This window comes from Gallus gallus, chromosome 7 (genome assembly GCF_016699485.2).
Source record: "Gallus gallus isolate bGalGal1 chromosome 7, bGalGal1.mat.broiler.GRCg7b, whole genome shotgun sequence".
Lineage (NCBI taxonomy): Eukaryota > Metazoa > Chordata > Aves > Galliformes > Phasianidae > Gallus > Gallus gallus.
The window spans coordinates 13,879,885-13,900,529 of NC_052538.1; the positions used below are offsets into that span (position 1 = coordinate 13,879,885).

Here is a 20,645-nt window from a genome sequence, read left to right on the forward strand (position 1 = left end):
TTGTAATTACCAGTGGGGGAAAAAGCCACAACAGGTATGTCTTATACAGCACAGCTGAAGAACAAGGTGTCCTTGTGCACTGCATGGTTCCTCGCCCTGGATCTGAAGGATGTATATTAAATTCAAAGGTAATTATTCTGTGCAGAAAACACTAAATATTATTCCAAAGATGTTAAAATGCTTATAAGGAGTAACAAAACACTGTCCTTCTTGATGCCCTTTGATGGGATCATCAATACATACGAGAAATGACAATGAAGCTCTAAGCATGAAAGTACTGTTTGTGATACACAGAACGGTTAAATTAATCAGGCTGGACTATGTTTCTTTAGCATCTTTTCTCAATTCACTGTAACCACCTGAAAATTGTGGTGTATGTGTGTATATATAGCACTGGAACAAACAAAACCAAGTAGATTTGCATCAAATAGTACTATTATTAATTATTTTTCTAGGGAAGAGTCTGCCTCAAACTTAAGGGATTGTGGTGATTTGAGGATTTTGGTAGCATACAAAGAACGCACAGACTTGTATACAGAGATGAAAACCATAGAAGAAACATGCAATTCCCTTAATTCTACTATTTTGTTTTAATCCACTAGCAACTAGTATCTTACTAATTACTGATTTAATACTCTTTTATTGTCATTACATGGAGTATTGGAACTCCCAGAGACATGAACTGAAGAATATTGCAAGTCTGGGAACTGTAGCAGTCTTTCACTGATGTAATGCACTGAAAATATTTTATATTTCTATGGAAGTTGTTAACACATATTTTTCTTTATCTTGTGAGGAATAGTCTAGTGAAAATACATAGAAAATATAGAAGGGATAGTCTAGTATATGACAGTAGGGGAGTATAAAGGATATACTGTCTCAGTTGAGTCATATTCATTTTAAATTGTTCTCTTATTAAAGATTTACCTTTCCTTTCTAATGAAATGAATGAAGGCATGTTCAAAAGCTCTGATGTCCAAAATTAGCTATAAGTTTTTTGATCTACGGCTGTATCAGAAAGGTAAATGGACAAGCTTTTTTTTTTAACTTGTAGCTTTTCCTGCCTTCTCACTGTTATCTTTAGGTGAGAAGATATTTTGCACGAAACTTCCACCTCCTGTACATATTTCAAACTATTTGCATCCTACTTGGTTACTCTGTAGTCGAGGCATTACATCCCAACAGAGGAGATCTAAGGGACAAAAATACTGAGACACAGTCAGAATAAGGCGATTGATGCTAACAGCTTTAAGCAACCTGGAGCTTCATGTGACCATGGCTCAGAAGGGCAGATTTATCAGTGCTGTTTCTCAGTTAAAGCCAAATCAACATCTCAGTGCAAATTCAACAGCACTTACAGGTTGTGTACTTGGCAACTATTCTGAGCATACTCAACATAATAAAGAGAAGTAACTATCAAGAACCTGTACTGAAATTAAAAGTCTTAAAATATTCCTCTTGGCTATGTAATCAGTACAGGTGTTTATGGAGCTACTAAGGAAGGCAGCTTTACAGTCACAAACTCATGAGTTACCTCACGGACTTCCAGCCAGTTTGGTTGTGGAGAAGTTGGCCTATCTCTGACAGCAGCTCTCTTCTAGAGGCACAAGCACACAGACTTGGATATTCTGACACATAATTGAAGGAACTGCAGCCCGTGTCACTCAAGAAGGGCAGTGGTTTTATTTTACTGCACTAAGTCTTTCTGCTGCATGGTGTCACATCTCCAGCCCGATGTCTTGGTAACAAGATTACTGAACTGCTCGTTTAACGGTATCCATGTGTTAATAAGACACCACGACGTTATGCAACTCAGAACTAAAAAAAACCCTCGCTGTTCTCCTTCGCGTTAAGCCCTTGCAGGCTCAGCAGCACCCGCCAGGCTGGGGCTGCCGCAGGAGAGCTGATGCGACTGCCCCCAGCGAGTCTGTCCACGAGCAGAGCCGTCCCACCTGCCAGCAGCAGCACGACTAAGCGCTCCGCGCGAGCTATGGAGCGCTTCTCTCTTCCCGCCCTTTCTCCCTCCCTCCGCGGCCGCGGCCCCGCCCGCGAGGCGGAGCGGGCGCTGCCCTGGCAGCCGCCGGGACGCGACGGGAGCGCTGAGGGGCGACGGTGCCGCCATGATGGGCACCGCGGGCCCCTTCCTCCCTCGCGGCCGGGACCGGCCCGAGGAGCGGCGGCGCAGAGTGGCCCCGCTGGCGGCCGCACCCCCGGAGGGAGAGGAGGAGCCACTCCTTAGGGGCATCTTCGAGATCGGCAAGACGAGCTGCGACGTGGTGCTGAGCGCCCGACGGCTGCGCTGGAGCCCCATCGTGCCCGAGAGCCCCGCAGGTGGGACGGGCCGGGCTGCGGGCAGGGAGGTGCGGGCAGGTGCGGCGAGCGGAGCGGCTGCTCGCGGCGCTACGAGGGGCCTGTGTGCCGAGCTGCTCCTTCGGAAAGGGCTGTACTGCTTGCAGAAAGTGCAAACTCTGCAGTGTGTTGTAAGGCACACCTCAGAGTAAGGGACCCGCTCGGGCTGTGCTCGTGAGTGGGGCCGGTCCCTCTCTTCCATGCAGCAACGTGCAGTGAGGTGCGTTGCCCATGGAGTTAAGTGCAAAAATCAAGCAGAAAAGGCATGCTCCTGTAATTTATCCAAATAGTCTATTTTTTTTTTTCCTCCTAAAAACTCTGGGAGCTTAAGCTTACTTTCAGAACGTCACGTGTACTCTTCCAAGTGCCTGTGGACTGAGGTGACCTCGTGGTGCTAAGGGAAGGACACTGTCAGGGTCGTGCTCCAGGGGTGCGGTTCTCTGACCACACAGCTGTGTGCTATTACAGCACAGGTGGCTTGTCCAGGCACACACTCTGTGTTCGTTTTAGTATTGCTTTGGAAGGAACTTGCTGCAGCGAAACGCACTCTCAGCCCAAAGCTGAAGTTATGCTCTGCTCACTGTAACCTTGCAGAGACACCAGAGCTGCTCCAGCCAAACCAGTGTGGTGCGCTGGCTCATGGCAGCTCTGGGGACACCTGTGCAGGTGTTAGCATGGCTCTGCTTTACACAGCTGGGGTGGGAGTCTCATTAACGCAGCGCTGAGGCCACTCCTCCTCCTCCATGGCTGGGGTTATCTGCAGGTCTCTGTGTATGTGGGCTGAAGTGTCAGTTATCAATTATTTAGTTCTATGTGCAGAACCACTTAAACAAAATGGACTGTGTTTAAAGTCAGGCCCGTTGCAGATGGTGGAACTTCAGGAATCCTATGGAAGGCAGCACTGAGAAGTTGATGTCAGTTATACCAAGATTTGGCCTCTTATTGCTCACGTATTCAATTGATGCTGATACTTAACTAGTTATCTCTAAAAATTCAGTTTTGCACTGCGTCATACTGAGCTGCTGAATATTGCTGTTTTGGAGAAGTGCTCACTGCCCTACTTCTTTACTAGCCTCAGTGGAAAAGGCAGCATTGTCTGTTCTGAGGTCTTTTGGAGTCTATGAGCTCTTACCATAAGATTTCCAAATTCTTCAGTGTCAACTATTGATGCTTACAACACATATGTCGTCAGAACATTGATGATAAAAGGATTTTCAGCTCTTCTGTCACTAGGGATGCTCACCACTATGCCATCTGAGACCATTCCAGCACCATCATGGGCTTTCTTTGAGAATGAAAACATCTTAAATGGAAAATTATCAGGTTGTTCCTGAGTCCCTTCTGGTCATACTGTGATGGGAACTCAGTGGTCTACCTGAAGAGCACTCAGCAGAATCCCTGTGATGCCTTCTTTTGGGCTGCCTCTGCATGTGCCTGCTGGGGTCTGTAGGTGAGCTGAGTGGGAGCTGAGGGTTTTTGTTCTGGGCTTGCTGTCCTGGCAGGGACAGAGGGTCCGAAGGAAGGCTGTGCTGGTTTTCCTTTCAGCTTGGGCGCTGGAGGTCAGAACGGCTTTACTTTTGTAACTGCAGAGGTCAAATAAGGATTTGTAATTTGGATACTTGTTCTCTCTGACTCTCTTCTATCCCAGTAGGGATTACTGGTGGTGGGATGTGCACTGGGGCTGAGAAGCTTCTTGTGATTATCTTGCTCAGTGCAACAGCAGTGCAGTACTTGGGCTGAGCTGTGAACAGGCATGGGAGATGGTTGAGGACTATCTGAACAGCTTGCTCTGAATGGTTTGTTTCCCTGGGATTTTGTTTAAGCATACTTTTTCCAAACCGAAAGCTTCATAATATCATTTAACACTGTCTTGAACAAGGAAACTTGCTGTGCCAGGTGGTCTGAGCCTGCTGCTAAGTATCTCTTGCTTGGTCCTGCATGTACTAACTCTTCCTCTGTTAGGAAAAAACCTTTCTGTGGCAGGTTTGTCTGAAGGGGGGCATGTCTGAAGGGGGACACGTAGCCACTTCTTCCACTTTTCCCTCCCTCCCTCAGCAGTTCCCCAAATTGTTCCTGCCTTGCTGACATCCTTGTAACCCACAGGTCTGTGGCTCCCACTGTCAGGCTCTATCAGTTCAAAGTTGCATCTCCAGGTCCCTAATACATGGCCTCTGCTTTGCCTGGGCTCAGTCCCCTACACCCTGATGTAAGCATAGTTCTGCACTATTGCACTGTTTCTGTGGTGCTTTTGGTCAGTGTGTGGTTACCAAGCTCTATTCCTCCTTTACTTTCCCCTTCCCTTCTGCAGCATCTGTCTCCAGAGGGGTTTTGTTACCTCATCTTACCAAGTGATGGTCTGTTGTGAGTTTCCTGTACCCTCTGCACTAACAGAGCTTTGGACAAGAGTGATGCAACTGAGTGTGGGTCTGAGGCTGGGGCCAGGCAGGCAGCACGAAGTGGGGCTCAGCCCCCTGCCCCAAGGCTGCAATTTGAGCTCAGGGTGCTGAGCTCAGCCTGTGCTCTAGCAACCTGCTGCCCTGACACGGGTCGGGTTGCTTGCTTTAAGAATGTATCTGGTGATGTGATGAAAGCACAGTTCACAGTCACTTATTACCAGTTTTTACTCTAGTTTCTTTCCATATGGCTTTTCTTTGACAAGGAAATTGTCTTCCCTTTCTACATTAATAATCCAGCCCCAGACTGTAAGAGCTTCTCCTTCTGGATGCTGCTTAAAAGCCACAGAAAAGAAGGCTGTCTGAAATGCAGATTTGAATGTTACGTGATTTTTAGGAGTTCTCAGAAAATAATAAATATAACTGAATGATGGAGGATCCTTTTAAGAAGAGATGCTCAGGATGCAGTATTTTTCTTTGTGACTAAAGTTTAAGAGCTAATGAAATACAGGGGATTAGCAGTGGTGGATGTGGGAATCATTCATATTTTAGAATGGTTTCTGTTCATGTAATGTCAATTCATCCTTTATTTTGTTCTTCCAATAAAACATGGGTTGTTTGGGTTGGATTGTTTCTTTGGCTTTGACTGAGGGCTTTAATCCTGATATTTCCTTACAGCCTTCAGCATCTTTTTGAAGATTGCCACACAATTTCCAAATTGAAAATTTCAGCTTTTCAGCAGATTTCTATCAGATAGGAAATAGAACAAGCCCAGCACAGACTCTGTATTTACTGGCATGAGAAGCCCAGAGGATTTTGGTAATTGCGAAAACCTTTTTATAAGTGTAGTTTGCTTTGTGTTTACTGCATTTGACTGAAGAGTGTATGAATTCATTCTCTCAGACTGACAGCAAGTAGGCTGGGCTGAGTGTTTGGGTAATAAACCTGTCAGATTAAGCCTTGTTTTTTTAATATAAGTAGTAGTACAAAATATTTGAAATTAATTGACTGGCAAGAATGTGCTCTGGAGTAATACTGAGGTTAACATATTATTGACAATATGCTTTTATAGTGAAGTAAAAAAAGATCAATGTGTAGGCTAAGTATGCATAGTATCATCTCGTTGATGTTCATTAAAATCTGAAATTATAAATATTCTATCTAAGTGCAGCAATAAGGAAAAAATCATTGATGTATTGAAACAGTGAAAGAGTTAGCAATAAAGGACTTAAAATTAATTCCGAGTGGAGAGTGGCCTGCTGCCAAAGCTATTTAGGAACAGATGTGGGTGAAATGGATACCAATAGTCTGTTTGGGATCTCTAAAGTAAGACATCTGTCAGTCTGTTGGTCAGTCAGGAATAATGGAAGTGGGAACTGGCTGTGAAGCACTGAAGTTGTGAGTTGGTCACACTGAGAGCTTTTGATTCCATGTCTGATGTGGAGAGAACATAATTTCTCCAAGTGGTTTATGTATTGCCCAAATAGGAAAAATATTTCTGAGAAAGAGATATAAAAATCGTATGAAGTATAAGTGAAAATGTGATGTACGTGTATTATATGAATATATGGCTCTGAGATGTGAATTAAAGGAAGAAATCGTATGGTCTTAAATGATCCCATGCTTTCTAAATGTGTAAGAGACTTCATTTTTTATTTTTTTTTCTGAGAAGTCTATAGAATACATGTCTCTTGGGTGAATGCTGCAGGAAATTGTGAAGAAATTTGTTAATTTACATTTTTTTTGGGGGGTGGGGGCGGGAATAAGAGTATATGAATTTATTTTTAAGAGACTTGATTCATTATTTCAGGTGACTCGTAACCATCGTGTCTTGATTCTCCGTGTGTCTTTTTCCTTTCACTGGTAGGTCAGTGTGGGAGGGTTCATAGCTAGCTGTGTGTGGAACTACTTCCATTGTGTTTTCTGGTGTTTTTCTCATACTTCACATGTTTGTGCACCTCTCTGCATCTGTTAAAAGGGATCAATATGCACATCAACATGCAGTAAAAGCCAGTAATGGCTTTTTAATATATTTTATTTCTCTATATCCAAAAAGAGTGAGGATAGTAAAATCTTTGTCTCAGGAAATAGCTTTCTATACTAAGTCTTGCAAAGTAAGTTTATGTGTGTGTGCTTACATGCATGTTAAAATACACGTCAGTGACTTGCAGTGACTTGAGTTTGAAATAATAGAATTCTGCTGTTACTTATCTGTTACACAAATAACTCTTCTTTGTGGCGTTTACATTTTAATGTAGAAGTATTTGTTGGTGATATTGTGTGCTTTGTTATCTTAAAGCTCTGGTAGCCCACAAAATGGCAAGTTTTAAACTTCCCTGAAGGTGCTTGGGTTAATGTTTTTGTTCTCCTGTTGTGTTAAGCAATAATGCAGCTTTGCCATGCACTTTCTGTAGGTAAGGCAGAGTTTGGCTTTCTCCATTGGCCCTACCTGGCCAGTGAGGGGCAGTGGCTGCAGTCCATGATGGAAAGAATTTGAAAGTATATGTTTAAAAAATAAATAAATAAAATGTTCACATATTCAACAATCTTTGATACCCTACTGCACTAGCATGGAGAAGCATCCCTTTGTTGGTAATTACAGTTCTTTTAGAATCATTAAGGTATGCCACCAAATTTATTTTCTCATATCCCAGTTTCAGAACCATTCTGTTCTTCAGCCTTCAGGAAGCCCTGTTTTGTCTGCCTTGCTCATATTCGAGGTGCTGCTGTAATCTTTTCTTGGTGGTTGTTTTACTGTATCATCCCCCAGTTTGTATCCTTCTCCTATGCTCCTTTACATCATTTCCATTATGTCAGGTGTTGTTGGCATATCTTGCTTTTCACATGGTGCTCACTCCCTTGTTAGCAGTTGTCTCTGATCAAGGCACTCAAGTTTGCCTGTGGTAGTGGCTGCTATTTCAGTCCCTTGCATTTAGAAGCAGTACTCTCTAAATGTCCAAGAAGCTACAGAACTTTGGAAAAGATGCTTTAAACCTCTTCTTTCTCTTTTTCATTCATTCATTTTTTTTTCTTTTAATTTTTTAAATAATGTCTGCAGGAAATAAATACAAAATCTGATGAATAAACAGCGTGTCCAATTGGGCCCCAAGGCTGCTGCCTGCTCACTTTGCCTGCAGCTGTTTCTCTCCTCGGTGTGTGCAGGGTGGGGCTGTGTAGCACCTGCGTGGGGCAGCGGTGGGATCCTGCTGCCTGGTGAGGTCTTCTGCTGCCGTAAATCCATGGCACCTGGCCTCCGGGGTTGTGACTGCTCATAGTGACAGATGGGCTAGAGCTCAGAATACGATGCTCTGTTGCATTCTCTTATTTGGTATTTTGACAGAAAGATGAAGACATTTCTGTCTGTATTTTACAGTGACAAAACAGAAGTAAAAAGAAGTCTGTTGTCTGCTCTTGTTGGAGTCAAAATAAACAAAACTTAGGAAAACAGTTTTCCATTCATTGTAGACTTAAAAACAAACAAACAAACAAAACTGTACATGTATTTTATTGCATTTATTTGCTACACATACATATTTGTTATATGCATTTAACAAGAATAGCAGGTAATGAGTAGTGGTCATTGACTTTCTACCAAAAAACCCACAAAGAAATGTATCCTTGCAATGGATACAAGGTGCCTCTTCTTTGCTGTTTCATTTAGTTGTATCCAACTGTATTATGCACTGTTCTTAGAGGTAAGTTTTTGTTTCAGTACAAGTAGTACTCTAAAAATATTTGTATCCTTCCCAGACAATGCATGAAACAGCCTGAGTGACTGAAGATCTGAGAACATAAACCTAAAGAACTGGCTTGTCTGTGTGCCTTAACATTAGTGGATCATGGAGCTAATGTTTGCCTTTCAAGGAAATCAGTGGTCTTAGTTCTTATGACTTCTGTTGTAACAGTATGTGCAGACAAAAAGCCATAATGTGTTGAATATCTGATACATGTAGTACCATATTGCCGTAAGGAACTGCTATTATGTTAGACAGCAACTGATTTCACGATAGTGTTGGATTTCTCTCACATATGCTTATGTTTTTGTACAGATGATCCTTTAGGAACATCTGCTAGTTTTGTGGTGGTATCTGCTGTTTCCTTTCAAAATTTGACCTTTTCGTCATTTACTACTGGGCCTCCTATAGGGTTGCATTATACTAAGATCTTTTTCTGAACTGATTTCTATATCGCAGTCCTTAACTGTCTGGTTTTTGAGTTAATTGGATTTCAATATACTCTGATATATTACAGAGCTGCACATAACTGTAAAGTTGATAAATCAACATTTTAAAATACCATTTCATTATTATTGTTATTATTATTATTAAAATTTACTGTCAGCTTGAAATAAATGAATAGAACTTCTCCTTTCCCTCTCTTTGGTTGGTCTGTTTAGGACAGTCTCTCTCAAGTTATTTCACTAGGGAAAAGGTTTTAGAACTTCTCTCTCGTGGTTTAGGAATCCATTCCCTGTTGAGTGGAGCACAGCTTATCCTCTGGACAATGGCTACAGCTCAGGATCATGTCTGCAAGTGAAGCTGGCTGTGTGATGTGAGCTATGGCATGCCACCACAGCCAGAAGTGAAGTCATGACCCTGTAGATGCAACCAAAAGTAGTTGTTAGGCTGTTGGAACGTCTTCCTCTTGGGTGAGTAGCCATGCTGTGTTATGAGCTTTCACATGTGGTAGTAGATTATAATAAATTGTTGAAAGCATTGGTGTTTTCAATTTGTGCTCTCTGCTGGAGAACAGAAAATGTTTTTTTGCAGGACTTCAGCTTTTATTATCAAACTGTTTGACTGTGGCCCTCTGCAGGAAAAACCAGAGTGCTGAGCTTGTGTTATTTGGAAAAGTGGCAGATTATTTTGCATCCAACATATGATGTATATTTGTATAGAGATAGTATTTGCTTTCACATAATACTTTTCATGGTTTTAAACCTTAAATGCATGTTTAAACATGTGAGACAGTATTCTGAAAGAATAACTAGGCTTCTTATTTCTTGTTATGCTTTGTGTATTGACTTGAAGTGTCATCTCATATCTTTTTATTCAGCACTGTGTTAATTCTGAAGGTGGTTATGAAACTAAAAGTAATTTACCTCATATTTTTTAATGGCAAAGCTTCTAGAGGAAAAAAGTTAAGTGTATTTAAAATGCACTTGTATCTTTCTTTCTTAAAACTGAAAGCCTATTGTGTTTTCTTACTGTCAAAGTATGCAGAATAAAAATGCATTGCTCCTGCTGATAAGGACATGTAACTTCTTAAAATGGCTGCTTTCTTACTTGTGGGGTGATCAACAAAACCCAAGAAACCTGAGTGCGGTAAAGAAACAAGTTCTCTACAAACTTGGAAATGTTGTGGTGCTAGAATTGCTAACTGTCCTTGTTCTTATTTAGAGAAGAATCAATAAGCTGTGTTTCACACAACATCCAAATTCCCCATTTAGTTTTCGGAAGTGGCTCATGTATGGTATAGGACAGTGTTGGCTAGGTTTGTCTTCTGGGAATGAGTGTGGTGCTTGGAGAGGACCCCATTTGTTGGAAGTACAGAGCTGCAGTTCTGTCTTTATTGTGCTTATAAGTGACAGTGTTTCTGATTGTTTATTTGGAGATTGAGAGTGGGTGTCTGATTTGATTCCCTCCGCAGGTTTTCCTGGTGTGCTTCTATTTAAGACTGAAGAAAATCCTTAGTTTATTTTTTCATGGGTAGGTGTTTGTATTTTTTTTTCTTGTGTTTTGTATTTGTCATCCTAGCTGAATGTTGATAAATCTTTCAGTGTAGGGTGTATTGTGAATGCCAAACATTGAATGCTGTATTATGAGCGTTAGAGCTTAAGCCCTTCAGTTGCAAAACCAAGAAAATACATCAAGCCGTTCTTAATCTGGAAGTTTTGCAACACACTTGCAAACCAGAGTTTGTAGAATATTGTAAGATGTGGGTTTTTTTTGTTTTGTTTTTTCTTTTTTTTTCTCCACTCTTGGCCATAATGGATCAAATGATTCCAAGATATTGTAGAAGTATTAAAGATTGTTTTCCAGGTCCATCATTTGTTTTTCCTATGTTAGAAAGGTCTGCCAGTGTTACCTGATACAGAGAAATATATATTTTTAACAACAACAACAACAACAACAACAACAAAAAAAAAAGGGGGGAGAGAAAAGATGTTTAGAAAATGGTAGGTCAGAATTTTCCTGTGACCTATGCTGTGTGGTAGCCTTTCTGTAAAGGGATCTGCTGGAAGACATTTATGTGTGAGTTCTGGTGCATCTTCCTCAGCATGATCTCTCCTTTCCTTGTAGAGGTCAGGAGGTACTAAATCTCTGACTAAAGGAGCACAGTAACTCGGTTTACCATGCAATTCTCTCATCTACCTTGTGGCTGTTTCTTCCCTGTGTGTGTCAGTTCGTGGGCAGAATTCAGTACTAAACTGATTTTCCCAGCTTCTGTCTACTCAGGCAATGCAAGATGGGACTTACTGAGGTGCTTTTCAGCACAGAATAGTTGCTGTAGCTGTCGGTTTGTTTGAACTGTGACCATATATCTCTTCTGTCAGTTCATACACTCAAGTGAGTGTAGGAAAGTATGCTTTGTGAAGCTCAGAAAATGCAAAGCAACAGATGTTATGTGCTGCACAATTATACGTATCCTGGAAACAGATCTTTACACAGTGCAGGCAGTCTTGGAAAAACAAAATTTCACATACAATCGTGTGAAGGGTAACAGCAGTAAATACTAATGACTAAATATGGTGCTGTTTTGCAGATACTGAATTTGAATGGCTAAATGCTCTTAAAACCTCTGATTTGAAAGATGTTCAAAAATTGTCTTTGTATTTATATTTTTTCTGTATTGTTTAGTATAGCAGAAATGGTATAAGTGAAGTATTCTCAAAGTAATGTAGGAAAGTGGCTTTTAAGGAAAAGCCAGTTTTATTTAACTTAGGTTAAATAAAGGTTCTTGTAAATTAATTACTAAAAGTAAATGGAAAAAATTCCAGTTAACTACCTGCTGTTTTATATGCAAAAAGCACATTTGCTTGGTTAGCTGTTGTGTGTTTTATAGATGGCTTCTCCTGGATCCTCTCTCTGGCCCACTGCTGTCACTGAGCCCATTGGGATGTCCCGATGCCTGCTGAGCAGTGCTGCAAAGAGCCAGGCCTGGGTGGGACTGGGCTTCCCCAGAGCCTGCTCTGTCACATCTGCGTGGTGCAACCAGGGAGAGGTGATTAGACAGGGATCAGAATTATCACAGCACTATTGAATCGTACATTGACAGATAGGTGGCTGAAGATGATGGTAACTCATGTGAACTTCAAACTTTGAACAGATTTGTTGTACTGTGCAGCAGTTTCTGCTGTTAGTATGTTCCAGGGTACGCCCAAATATGTTGACATGTTATGATAGTCAGGAAAACATGTAAAACATATGTCTATTTTTAAGTTGGTATTACTTTTATTGGAGGAAATAGGAGGGTTATGAATATTTCACCCTAACGGTAGTGATTGATCATCAGTTTTCTGTGACATGCTCCTTAAACAAAGTTGGGAAGGTCTCCAGTTCCCTTTTTGTTCATAGATCTTCTGTGTTGGGGGAAGAGTAACAACTACAAATGTTCTAGAAAACACTAATAAACAGAGGTAAAGAGTACCTGATAAACATTTATTAGTTTTTCTCTTTCTTCTTTTTGTTTGGTTTTTGCTCTGTTTTACTGCAGTACCAATAACAATGGAACAAAAATACGTTTTCTTTGTACTTGCATTTGGAAATAAGCAGGTGGCGTTTTTGAAGTTTTGTCCTTAGGTCTTAGGTGTTTTGTAGAAACTGCTTGTGGAATGTACTCACAAATTCAATACTGAGTTGAAGATAATTTATACATATACGCTGGCTTATCTTGCTTAAAGCAAATACTGCTTGTTACATTTGCAAGTCTAACAGATGAACAGTATTAGTTTGTATGTAGGAGCAGACTAATGAAACTTATAATAGAAAGAAAGTTGTCTTTAAGTATGTCTCTCTGTTGTTTTTTTTGTTTGGTTGGTTTTGCTTCTACTGTTTGTTTTCTGTGTCTAATAAGTGGAATGATGGCTGCTTGGAAACTTCAAAGTGCCTTTGGTATCAACAACGTGGCTTGGAAAGAGGATAGAAGAGAGAAAAATTAGCATGGGATAAACATAGAAAAGCAGAAGCATTGAATTTGTATGTTTGGAGACTGTTAAAATAGAAATGGAAAAGCATTTAGATGTTGATTCTGTCCTACACTGCAATTTCAGAGATATGTCTGTTTTATAGATGTGACAGTGAACTAAGAGTCAATACAATTAACTGTGGTATCATATGTTGGTCTTTGAATGTCATCAGCTTGGGATCAAGATTGGGAGCTGTCACTAGGCCATTCCTAGTGTGTGTAATCATAAGTTTATTCAGTGGAAAATGTCATCTATCACTTAAACAGTTGTAAAGATTGTTATGTTAAGGATTATTACTCTCTCATCTGAAAGAGATGGTTGAGATGGGGCAAGGAAGGAGCAGATGGCCGTAGCTTTCTATCTTTCAACATAACAAGTAAGGTGTATCAAATAAGAAGGACCAGGCTCAAAACAGAAGGGTACAGTGGGAAACAGAACTGTGAAACCTACTGCTAGGGATATGATTTACGCTAAAAGATTTTAAGACTGAAATGAGGTCGTAGGCCTCATTTGAGAGCTGTTACATACCGAGACACCAGTCAGTTCAGTGTATCCCAAATGAAGACAGGTGGGCTCTGGAAAAGCATTAGGGGAAAATAGAATAAATGCTTGCTTTATTCCTTTTCTTCTCTTAGCATCTGCTTATGACTGTGGTTTGACACAGGATACTGGGACAGATGGACTCTTAGTCTGAGCTGATGTTGCTGGTCTTATGTACTAGAAAGCAGCTAATTTATATTTAAATGCTATTTTATGTAACATTACTAGGCTGTAACTCTACCTGTATTTGCACTGCTAAGCAAGTTTTCTTGGTAGAATTTGAACTTCAGTGTTTACCTAGCCTTCCATTTGCAAGGTGCTTATGTCCATTATGTAGACTTTTGTTTTGTGTCAACCATTTTGGTCTGCAAACTTCTTTCTGTCTGCATTAATGACTACTTGGTCCATTTTAGAAGAGGGAGATGAATAAATGATGTTGAAAATTTTTCTGAATTATTTTTTCTCTGATTTGTTGTTCATTGTTTAATGGTTTCAGCTGTAGACATGTTGTTCCTCTCTTGGCATGCTTCTTCTTAGGCTGAACCTACTTAATGAATTTTGAAACAGTTTTGATGGCTTTTCTTTAGAAAAAGCTTTAATGACTCTAAGATACCCTTTGCTTGGCTTTAATTAGGCTTTTTGCAAAGAGGACAGATGTGAGTTACATTTATTCTAATACGTAATTGAAGATCTTGTCAAAGATATGGTTACTTGAATTTTCTTAGTCTCAGGATGTTGAAAAGGCTATAGAGTGACTTTAATGATGGAGGTAGCTAGTTGACTTATTTCTGAAGCAATGTGAAAATAACTTAAGCTGCTGCTGCTGAATCCAGTTTGAAGATGCACTTGTTAGTTGCTGTATGGGTACTCTGAATATGAATTCTCTGGTTCTGCAATTGTATGCAGGATATGTATGCTATGAGTAAAATTGCCAGGGTCTGCGTTTGAATCTCATAGTGATGATCCATTCAGATTTGTGACCAGTTGATATGTTGCTAGCATTTAACATTTTGGAAGAATAAAAAATTCAGAAGTTTAAGGAGTACTTTTGTCATCTGACCTGCGTCTCTGTAACAGTGAAAAGTCATCTGATACTGGGTATTTTGATATGTTGATCAATAACCTTTTCCTTTGATCCTGGTGATACTTGGTATTCTTCATTCTTCTTCATTGTAATAGCTGTGTTGGTGTGATTCTTTGTGTGATTGTTACTTGTCTCCCCAAGTATCTTCAGAAGACCATCTCTAAATTTACTGTTTAGCTACCAATTGCCTTCAGAGATGGCAATAAGGAATTATTATGTAAACATGTTATGTTGCTACAGTTACAATACCGATGTTAGGAGGAGTAAATGGAAACATCAAGGAATCTGCTTAAAAGCAAAGCACTAAGAGTCTCCTTTTTTGAGGCTATTAGTATTTGCAAAGATGAGAAGCTTAAGACTTGGAAAGTGTTATTTTTGTTTGTTTTGTGGGATGTTTTCAGCAGGAGTGCTTTTTTTGGTTAGAGTCTCTGTTTTTAAGCACTTGGTATGCCTGTCAGGAAACACATATATTTCTGTGTGTAACTTAGTATAGTAATGCAGTTTGATGTACAGGTTATTTTTATAGTGGTAGTTAATTTTGAATTTCATGATACTTACTGCTAAAATTTTATTCAAAAAGCATTTTTTGTCTGCATATTATTTTAAATGCATTAACTTATTCACATTTATACAGTGGTTATTGCACAAATCTAAAAAAAAGATGGAGGTCTTTAAAAATTTTGAACATCGTGTGATAATTTCAAATGTGTTTTAAATGACTTGTTACCAATAGTCATATCATTCCTGAAATATATAACATAAAATATTGAAAGAATTTAAAGTAACAGCCTTTCCTATTATTTTGGAATGTATCTTGATTTCCAAAGTAGCATTATATGTGCTGATCAGATATTCCCCGCAATTATTTTTATTAAATTATTTTGCTGTAGAGCCGTTGATCTATTTTTCAATATCTTGTGCATATGGTTTGAAATTTAATTACCTTAAATAAATTTATTATTTACAGTTCTAGTTTTAATTTCAACGGAAGTGTATTGCAGTATATTCAACAGTTCTGCAGCTCAATGGAATAAGCATATACTTAGCTTACAGCACAGATACATGGGCACAGGTGGACATCTTGGTAGTGTGCACCATGCAGAGAAACACATGGCACTACACAACATGGGGCAAAGAGCATGCAGTTTGAATTAGAAGTCATTTTATGGATACCTTGTAAATTTGTGCTTGTTCAAATACGGACTGTAATTTCTGAAATGGGCATACATGTTTTAATATTGAACGTTTGTGATAACTGCGTAACTCTAATGTGGCTGTCCTTACTTTGTGGAAAGAGGTAGCATTGTATAAGCCTGTTTATGTCAATATTTTAATAATTTATCTTTATAACAGCATTTTGCCTATATTTATAGCAACATTGGCACCCTGTGTACAGAAGATACAATCAGTGCTGAAAGGAAACTTGCATCCATCTGGAAGCAATAAACTTTTCTAAAAGACTGCACAGTGTTACTTAATCCTGTGATTTCTTACTGTGAGTGAAATTAAGGTTTGGTTCAGTTGTGTCACATCGTATTGGTATCAAATCCTTCGTGAGAGCTTTGCTGTAGTGTTAAGCTACAAACAAAATTGATGAAAGTCTGAGAACATAATTTTCTCAGTCACAGGATTATACATCACTGTAAGTGTAGCCAATTCCTTATACTAACAATAATAGTAATACCAGAAAGCTTTCACAATGCAATGCTCTAGTAGCTTTTTCTTATGTGTGAAAGTCTCAATTGTAGACTGGATAATTGACTATACCTTAAACTTTACACTGTGTTCTAAGCAATTATTTTTTTTGTTACATTCATGCCACGTTGTATAAAATATATATTTTTAATATGCCAAAAATATTTTGTAAAGTTTTTTTTAGAGAAATCTGAACAGTTTCATTAAAAGCAAGGGGAAAATGTTTATTATAAAGATAATTCAACAAAATTCTCTTTTTTTCTGTTTTTCTTTTAAGTCTATTAAGTGTGGTGTACGTGAACAAAATGGGATTCATTCATCCCTGCGGGCAAAGTGGTGTAGTCTTACATTCTTCCTATTCCTGTGTGGCAAGTGAGCTGAAATGCACTGGTAGTGAGGGAGAGGTTTTGTTCTTGTCAGAGGATTCTGGTGGTGCTGCTGCCATGTCTTACCCTTGGGCAAGCATGGGAGGAACTGATTATTAACCTGTAATTGATCAGACTTGGTGGTGGTGTCATGAGGACATAAGAGGCAATTTTTATTTTTCCCCATTACTTCCTAAAATGACAGAAGTGATTGTCTTGATTATGACATAAATTAGTAGATACAAACGTGTGTGTGTGAGATTCTTTGAAGGAGTGCAAAATGGAGCTCCTGTTTCCTCCTTGGAGTTTCTCTCTAGTACTTTTCAACTCTGCTAACCCATTGTATCAAATCATTTAAATTGTTAGATCTGACTCATTTGTTTTATTTCACAGATCACACTTTTTAAACTAATTCCTTCATATGATAATGGTGCTGTTGGTCTGTGTAAAACTATCAGTTCTATCTGATGGCTGCATCTGCCAAGGCTTTACAAAAGGGTGAAAACCGCTGATGTTTGTTCCATTATTGTTGTATGGACATTTGCCATACAACTCCTACTTACAGGACTTGGCGGTCAGGCACTTTGTAAAAAATTTGCTGCTGCTCTTTTTCCAATCACGTTATGAAATTAGGCAGTATGTGGGCCATACTCTTAATGTAAAATGTATAACTTTCTGTATTAAATTTATTTTCAGTGACCTCCTTCTTAGTGTGACGTTAATGAGAAAGTGTAACTATTAAAAAAGCAAAGACTTTCATACTTCCTCTGAAGTGCATTAGGTTTGGGATCTTTCTCTACCTTTCTTCTTTTTGGCTAACCTAGCAGATCTTCTCCTTTTGGGTTATTTTTCATCTCCTTCAAGTTCTTTGTTGGAGAAACTTTTCCTTCATGAGGATCTTCTAGTTTGGAACAGTATTAAGGTCTTATGTTGAGCCTTAATTGCAGTTTTCTGTGGGAAGCTTTAATTCAAGTAGCTATACAAACAGCAACCCTGGTTGCTAGGTGCTTTGTCACTCCTGAGGCCTGATCAGGCTTAGAGGGGGTGTTCCCAGGCCCGGCTCTTCTCTAAAAGGAAGTCAGCTCCAGCAAAGATGTCCTTTGAGCTGTACTAAACTCTGGCCTTGTGGTCTGAGATTATTTAAACTGTTGTTTGATTTAGTCTCTGTGTTCCCTCTGCCACTTTCCAGCCTTATTTTTTGTCTTTTATTTTGGCTAAGCTAGAGTTAGGCAGTTTCATACTGTTTTGTTTGTTTGTTTTATTAGATATTTGCTTATTGCTGTTCTATTAAAGGCATAATGAAAGTTACCCAAGTCCTTGAGTGTGCCTCCAAAACAGGATATCAAGGGTAGTACCAAATGTCTCCTGAAAAAACAACTCCTGTAGTTGCAGTGAGACTATGGCAAAGTCCACTAGGTTTGATGAGGACATTTAAAAAAAAAAAAGGAAGATTAGTGTTTAAAAAGATGTGGTGGAGAAACAGGGATTGGAATTGACCATTTGTCAATCAGTCTTGTGAAAAGAGAAATTTGGAATGTGGAGAGAGAGGGGAGGATGGAAGGCAAGAACAAGTAACTAACCAGTAAAACTTGGAGTCAAGGAAAGGAGGTTGGGATTCTGGCCTCTGCTTGGACTGTTTCATATTAAACTGATTGCACTAAAATCCCATGGGAGGGACTCTTATAGGTAGAGAGTGAAACACATTTGATTTGACTACGCTAATTCCTTATGGAAATAATATTCCTTTCTAATCTTTTTATTTATAGGACCATTATGCTTGTACAAATGCATAGGAATGTACTCCTCGAAAAATAAATAAACAGTTTTATAGAAGTGAGCGAACCCACTTGTACCTCCCCTTTCAGATATTTTTCCTTCTTTGATATGGCTTCACTAAGCAGGAATAGTGAGAAACCACTATGTATCTTTCCTAGTTCTTGCTGGCTCTCATTCATCTGTCCTTGCATGATCTTTGAGGAGTTAGTGATTTGAAGTGAACATGCACAGCACCTTGGTCAAGCCATGCTGACTTTCTGCTGATGGCAGGAGGCAGTTCCAGTTCTTCTTTCTTCTCCTCTGTGTATTTTCTTACCACTCTAAACCATCCCTGGTTTTGTAGAACTTGTGTTTGACTGACTGTATTAACCAACTTGTCAGAAGACTAAGCCAGCAAAAAAATAAAGTCTACAGTCTGTGCTACTTCAGAGAATTGAATTAATTCAGCTTGATTTTGCCAAGTGCCAGACATAACACAAAGGAAAGGACTGGACTACACAGATGTGGTAGTTGCTTGTATTGGAAGAGAGGTTAGCGGCAAGGTGTAGCATTGGCTTGGCAAAATACATCACTTCACCCTCAGATTCTCTAAAGGAGAATGAAAATTGGTTATATTCCTGTCAGATGCTTTTAAGCTCAATTTTCTGCCCTGAAGGATTACAGCTGTTGCTGCCAGTAAATAGTGGCATGAAAATATGACGATAGCGTTTGCACTCTGCTTTTATTTTCTGGCTCTGGAGGAACTGAGATGCATATCTTCTGTCCTTTGTAGAACTTCCTGGACTTCTCGCCATTCCCTAGCAAGTCATTACAAACAGCCTGGAAAACATTTTTCTAGACTTGGGTCTTGGTTGTGTTATACATCTTTTATAATATCATTTAAAAATGAGGGCAGTAGTGTGAAGGTGGTCTTCAAAGGAAAAAAAACCACAAAGTAACACAAACTCTTCTGAAGCCTGGCCCTTCTTACACCCTTTCTCCAGTTTATTGATCACTATTCTGGCTAAACAGTGAAGTTTTCTTTCTTTGCTTATGGGAGAGAGTAAGAAGCAATGCATCATTTTTTTCCCAAGTTGTTGCCTGATCTGTCTTTCTGAAACAGCAAGCACTTTGAACATTCAGATGTTTTGAAAACAGCTTTTCTGTCTTATGTTTAGAGTGTTTAACTAATACTGAATAGTCTAACATGAGCTATATGGCACTTCTCAGCTTTTTTGGCAAGGATGATCATACTTGCTCCATTGTAGTTCTCATTGCTGATCCTTCTTAATCGATGTTGTCGCTGAAAACTCTGGAGTGGTTTCATGAAACAGTGGCATGCCACTTCACTGCACATTCTAAGGGGTAAAATAGGCTTAAGTTACTAACTGCTTTCCTGTATGCATTCATTGAACATTATTTAGCGTTATTATTCCTAAGCAAATACTGCTGAGCCTGAATTTGTAATCAGATTGTCCAGATATATTTCATTTTTTTACTCTTATGTGTTTCCTTTTTGAATTTATATTAATACCATTATATCTTATTGTATATCTGGAATGGTCATTTTGAAAATAGTGTTCGTTATGTGTAAGATCTGCAGTAACTAGTGCTTGCTGAATTTTCTTTGGTATAGTCTTGATGGTTTTTATTTCTAATTAAATATTTTGTTATACTTTGCTCAGATATAGCAATGAACTATTAATGAAGCAAACTTTCAAAGCACCATGGGACAAAATGTTCAATAAGTTTATCTATAAAATGTAGTTAGGTGGGGAATTGGCTTTCTAAAAGTTGTAGGAAGAATTCATGAATGAGGAAGCACAACCCATTTTTCCTTATTTCCAAATCTTGTACTTGAACCATACACCCACCTTGCGTATTTCTCTTTTTAATGTACTCCAGATATCTGTTATAGGAATTGGATTCTCAGATCTAATCACCTCTTCTAGATGTTGGGCCTCTACTGTTAGATAACAGTTCAATAAACATTTTATTGTTGAAGTGTTTTTATCTTAATAACGCACTTCTGCAAGCTGTTCTATTTTCTGTCAAACTGTTATTTCCTTGGGTATATTTTGATCAATTTTGCTATAAATGTGAGAATTTTTTTTAAAGCTTAATTTAGCACACTCAATGAATTAAAATTATTTACAATGTACAATTAAACTGTATATGTGTGCATCAATACCTCACCCTTTGATTTAGCTTAGTATGGTGTATTTAGGCATCTTTTTTATTAAATGAGAGTTTAGATTACTGTAAACAGGAAAAAT

At 39.1% G+C, this 20,645-nt stretch overlaps 1 protein-coding gene across 9 annotated transcripts in view; it reads left to right on the forward strand.

Moving 5' to 3' along the window:
- The first annotated feature begins 2,067 nt into the window (after positions 1–2,067).
- The window catches only part of CERKL (ceramide kinase like), a 51,539-nt gene continuing 32,961 nt past the window's right edge, over positions 2,068–20,645 (forward strand). For 8 of the 9 annotated variants that reach the window (XM_015289553.4, XM_040703796.2, XM_046943895.1 and 5 more), the window contains exon 1: positions 2,068–2,331. In XM_015289553.4, the coding sequence (XP_015145039.2) occupies positions 2,121–2,331 (211 nt within the window). In that variant the 5' untranslated portion in view covers positions 2,068–2,120. Of the gene's footprint in view, positions 2,332–10,396; positions 10,451–20,645 lie in introns of those variants that run through there. The other variant, XM_046943898.1, reaches the window with a different exon arrangement.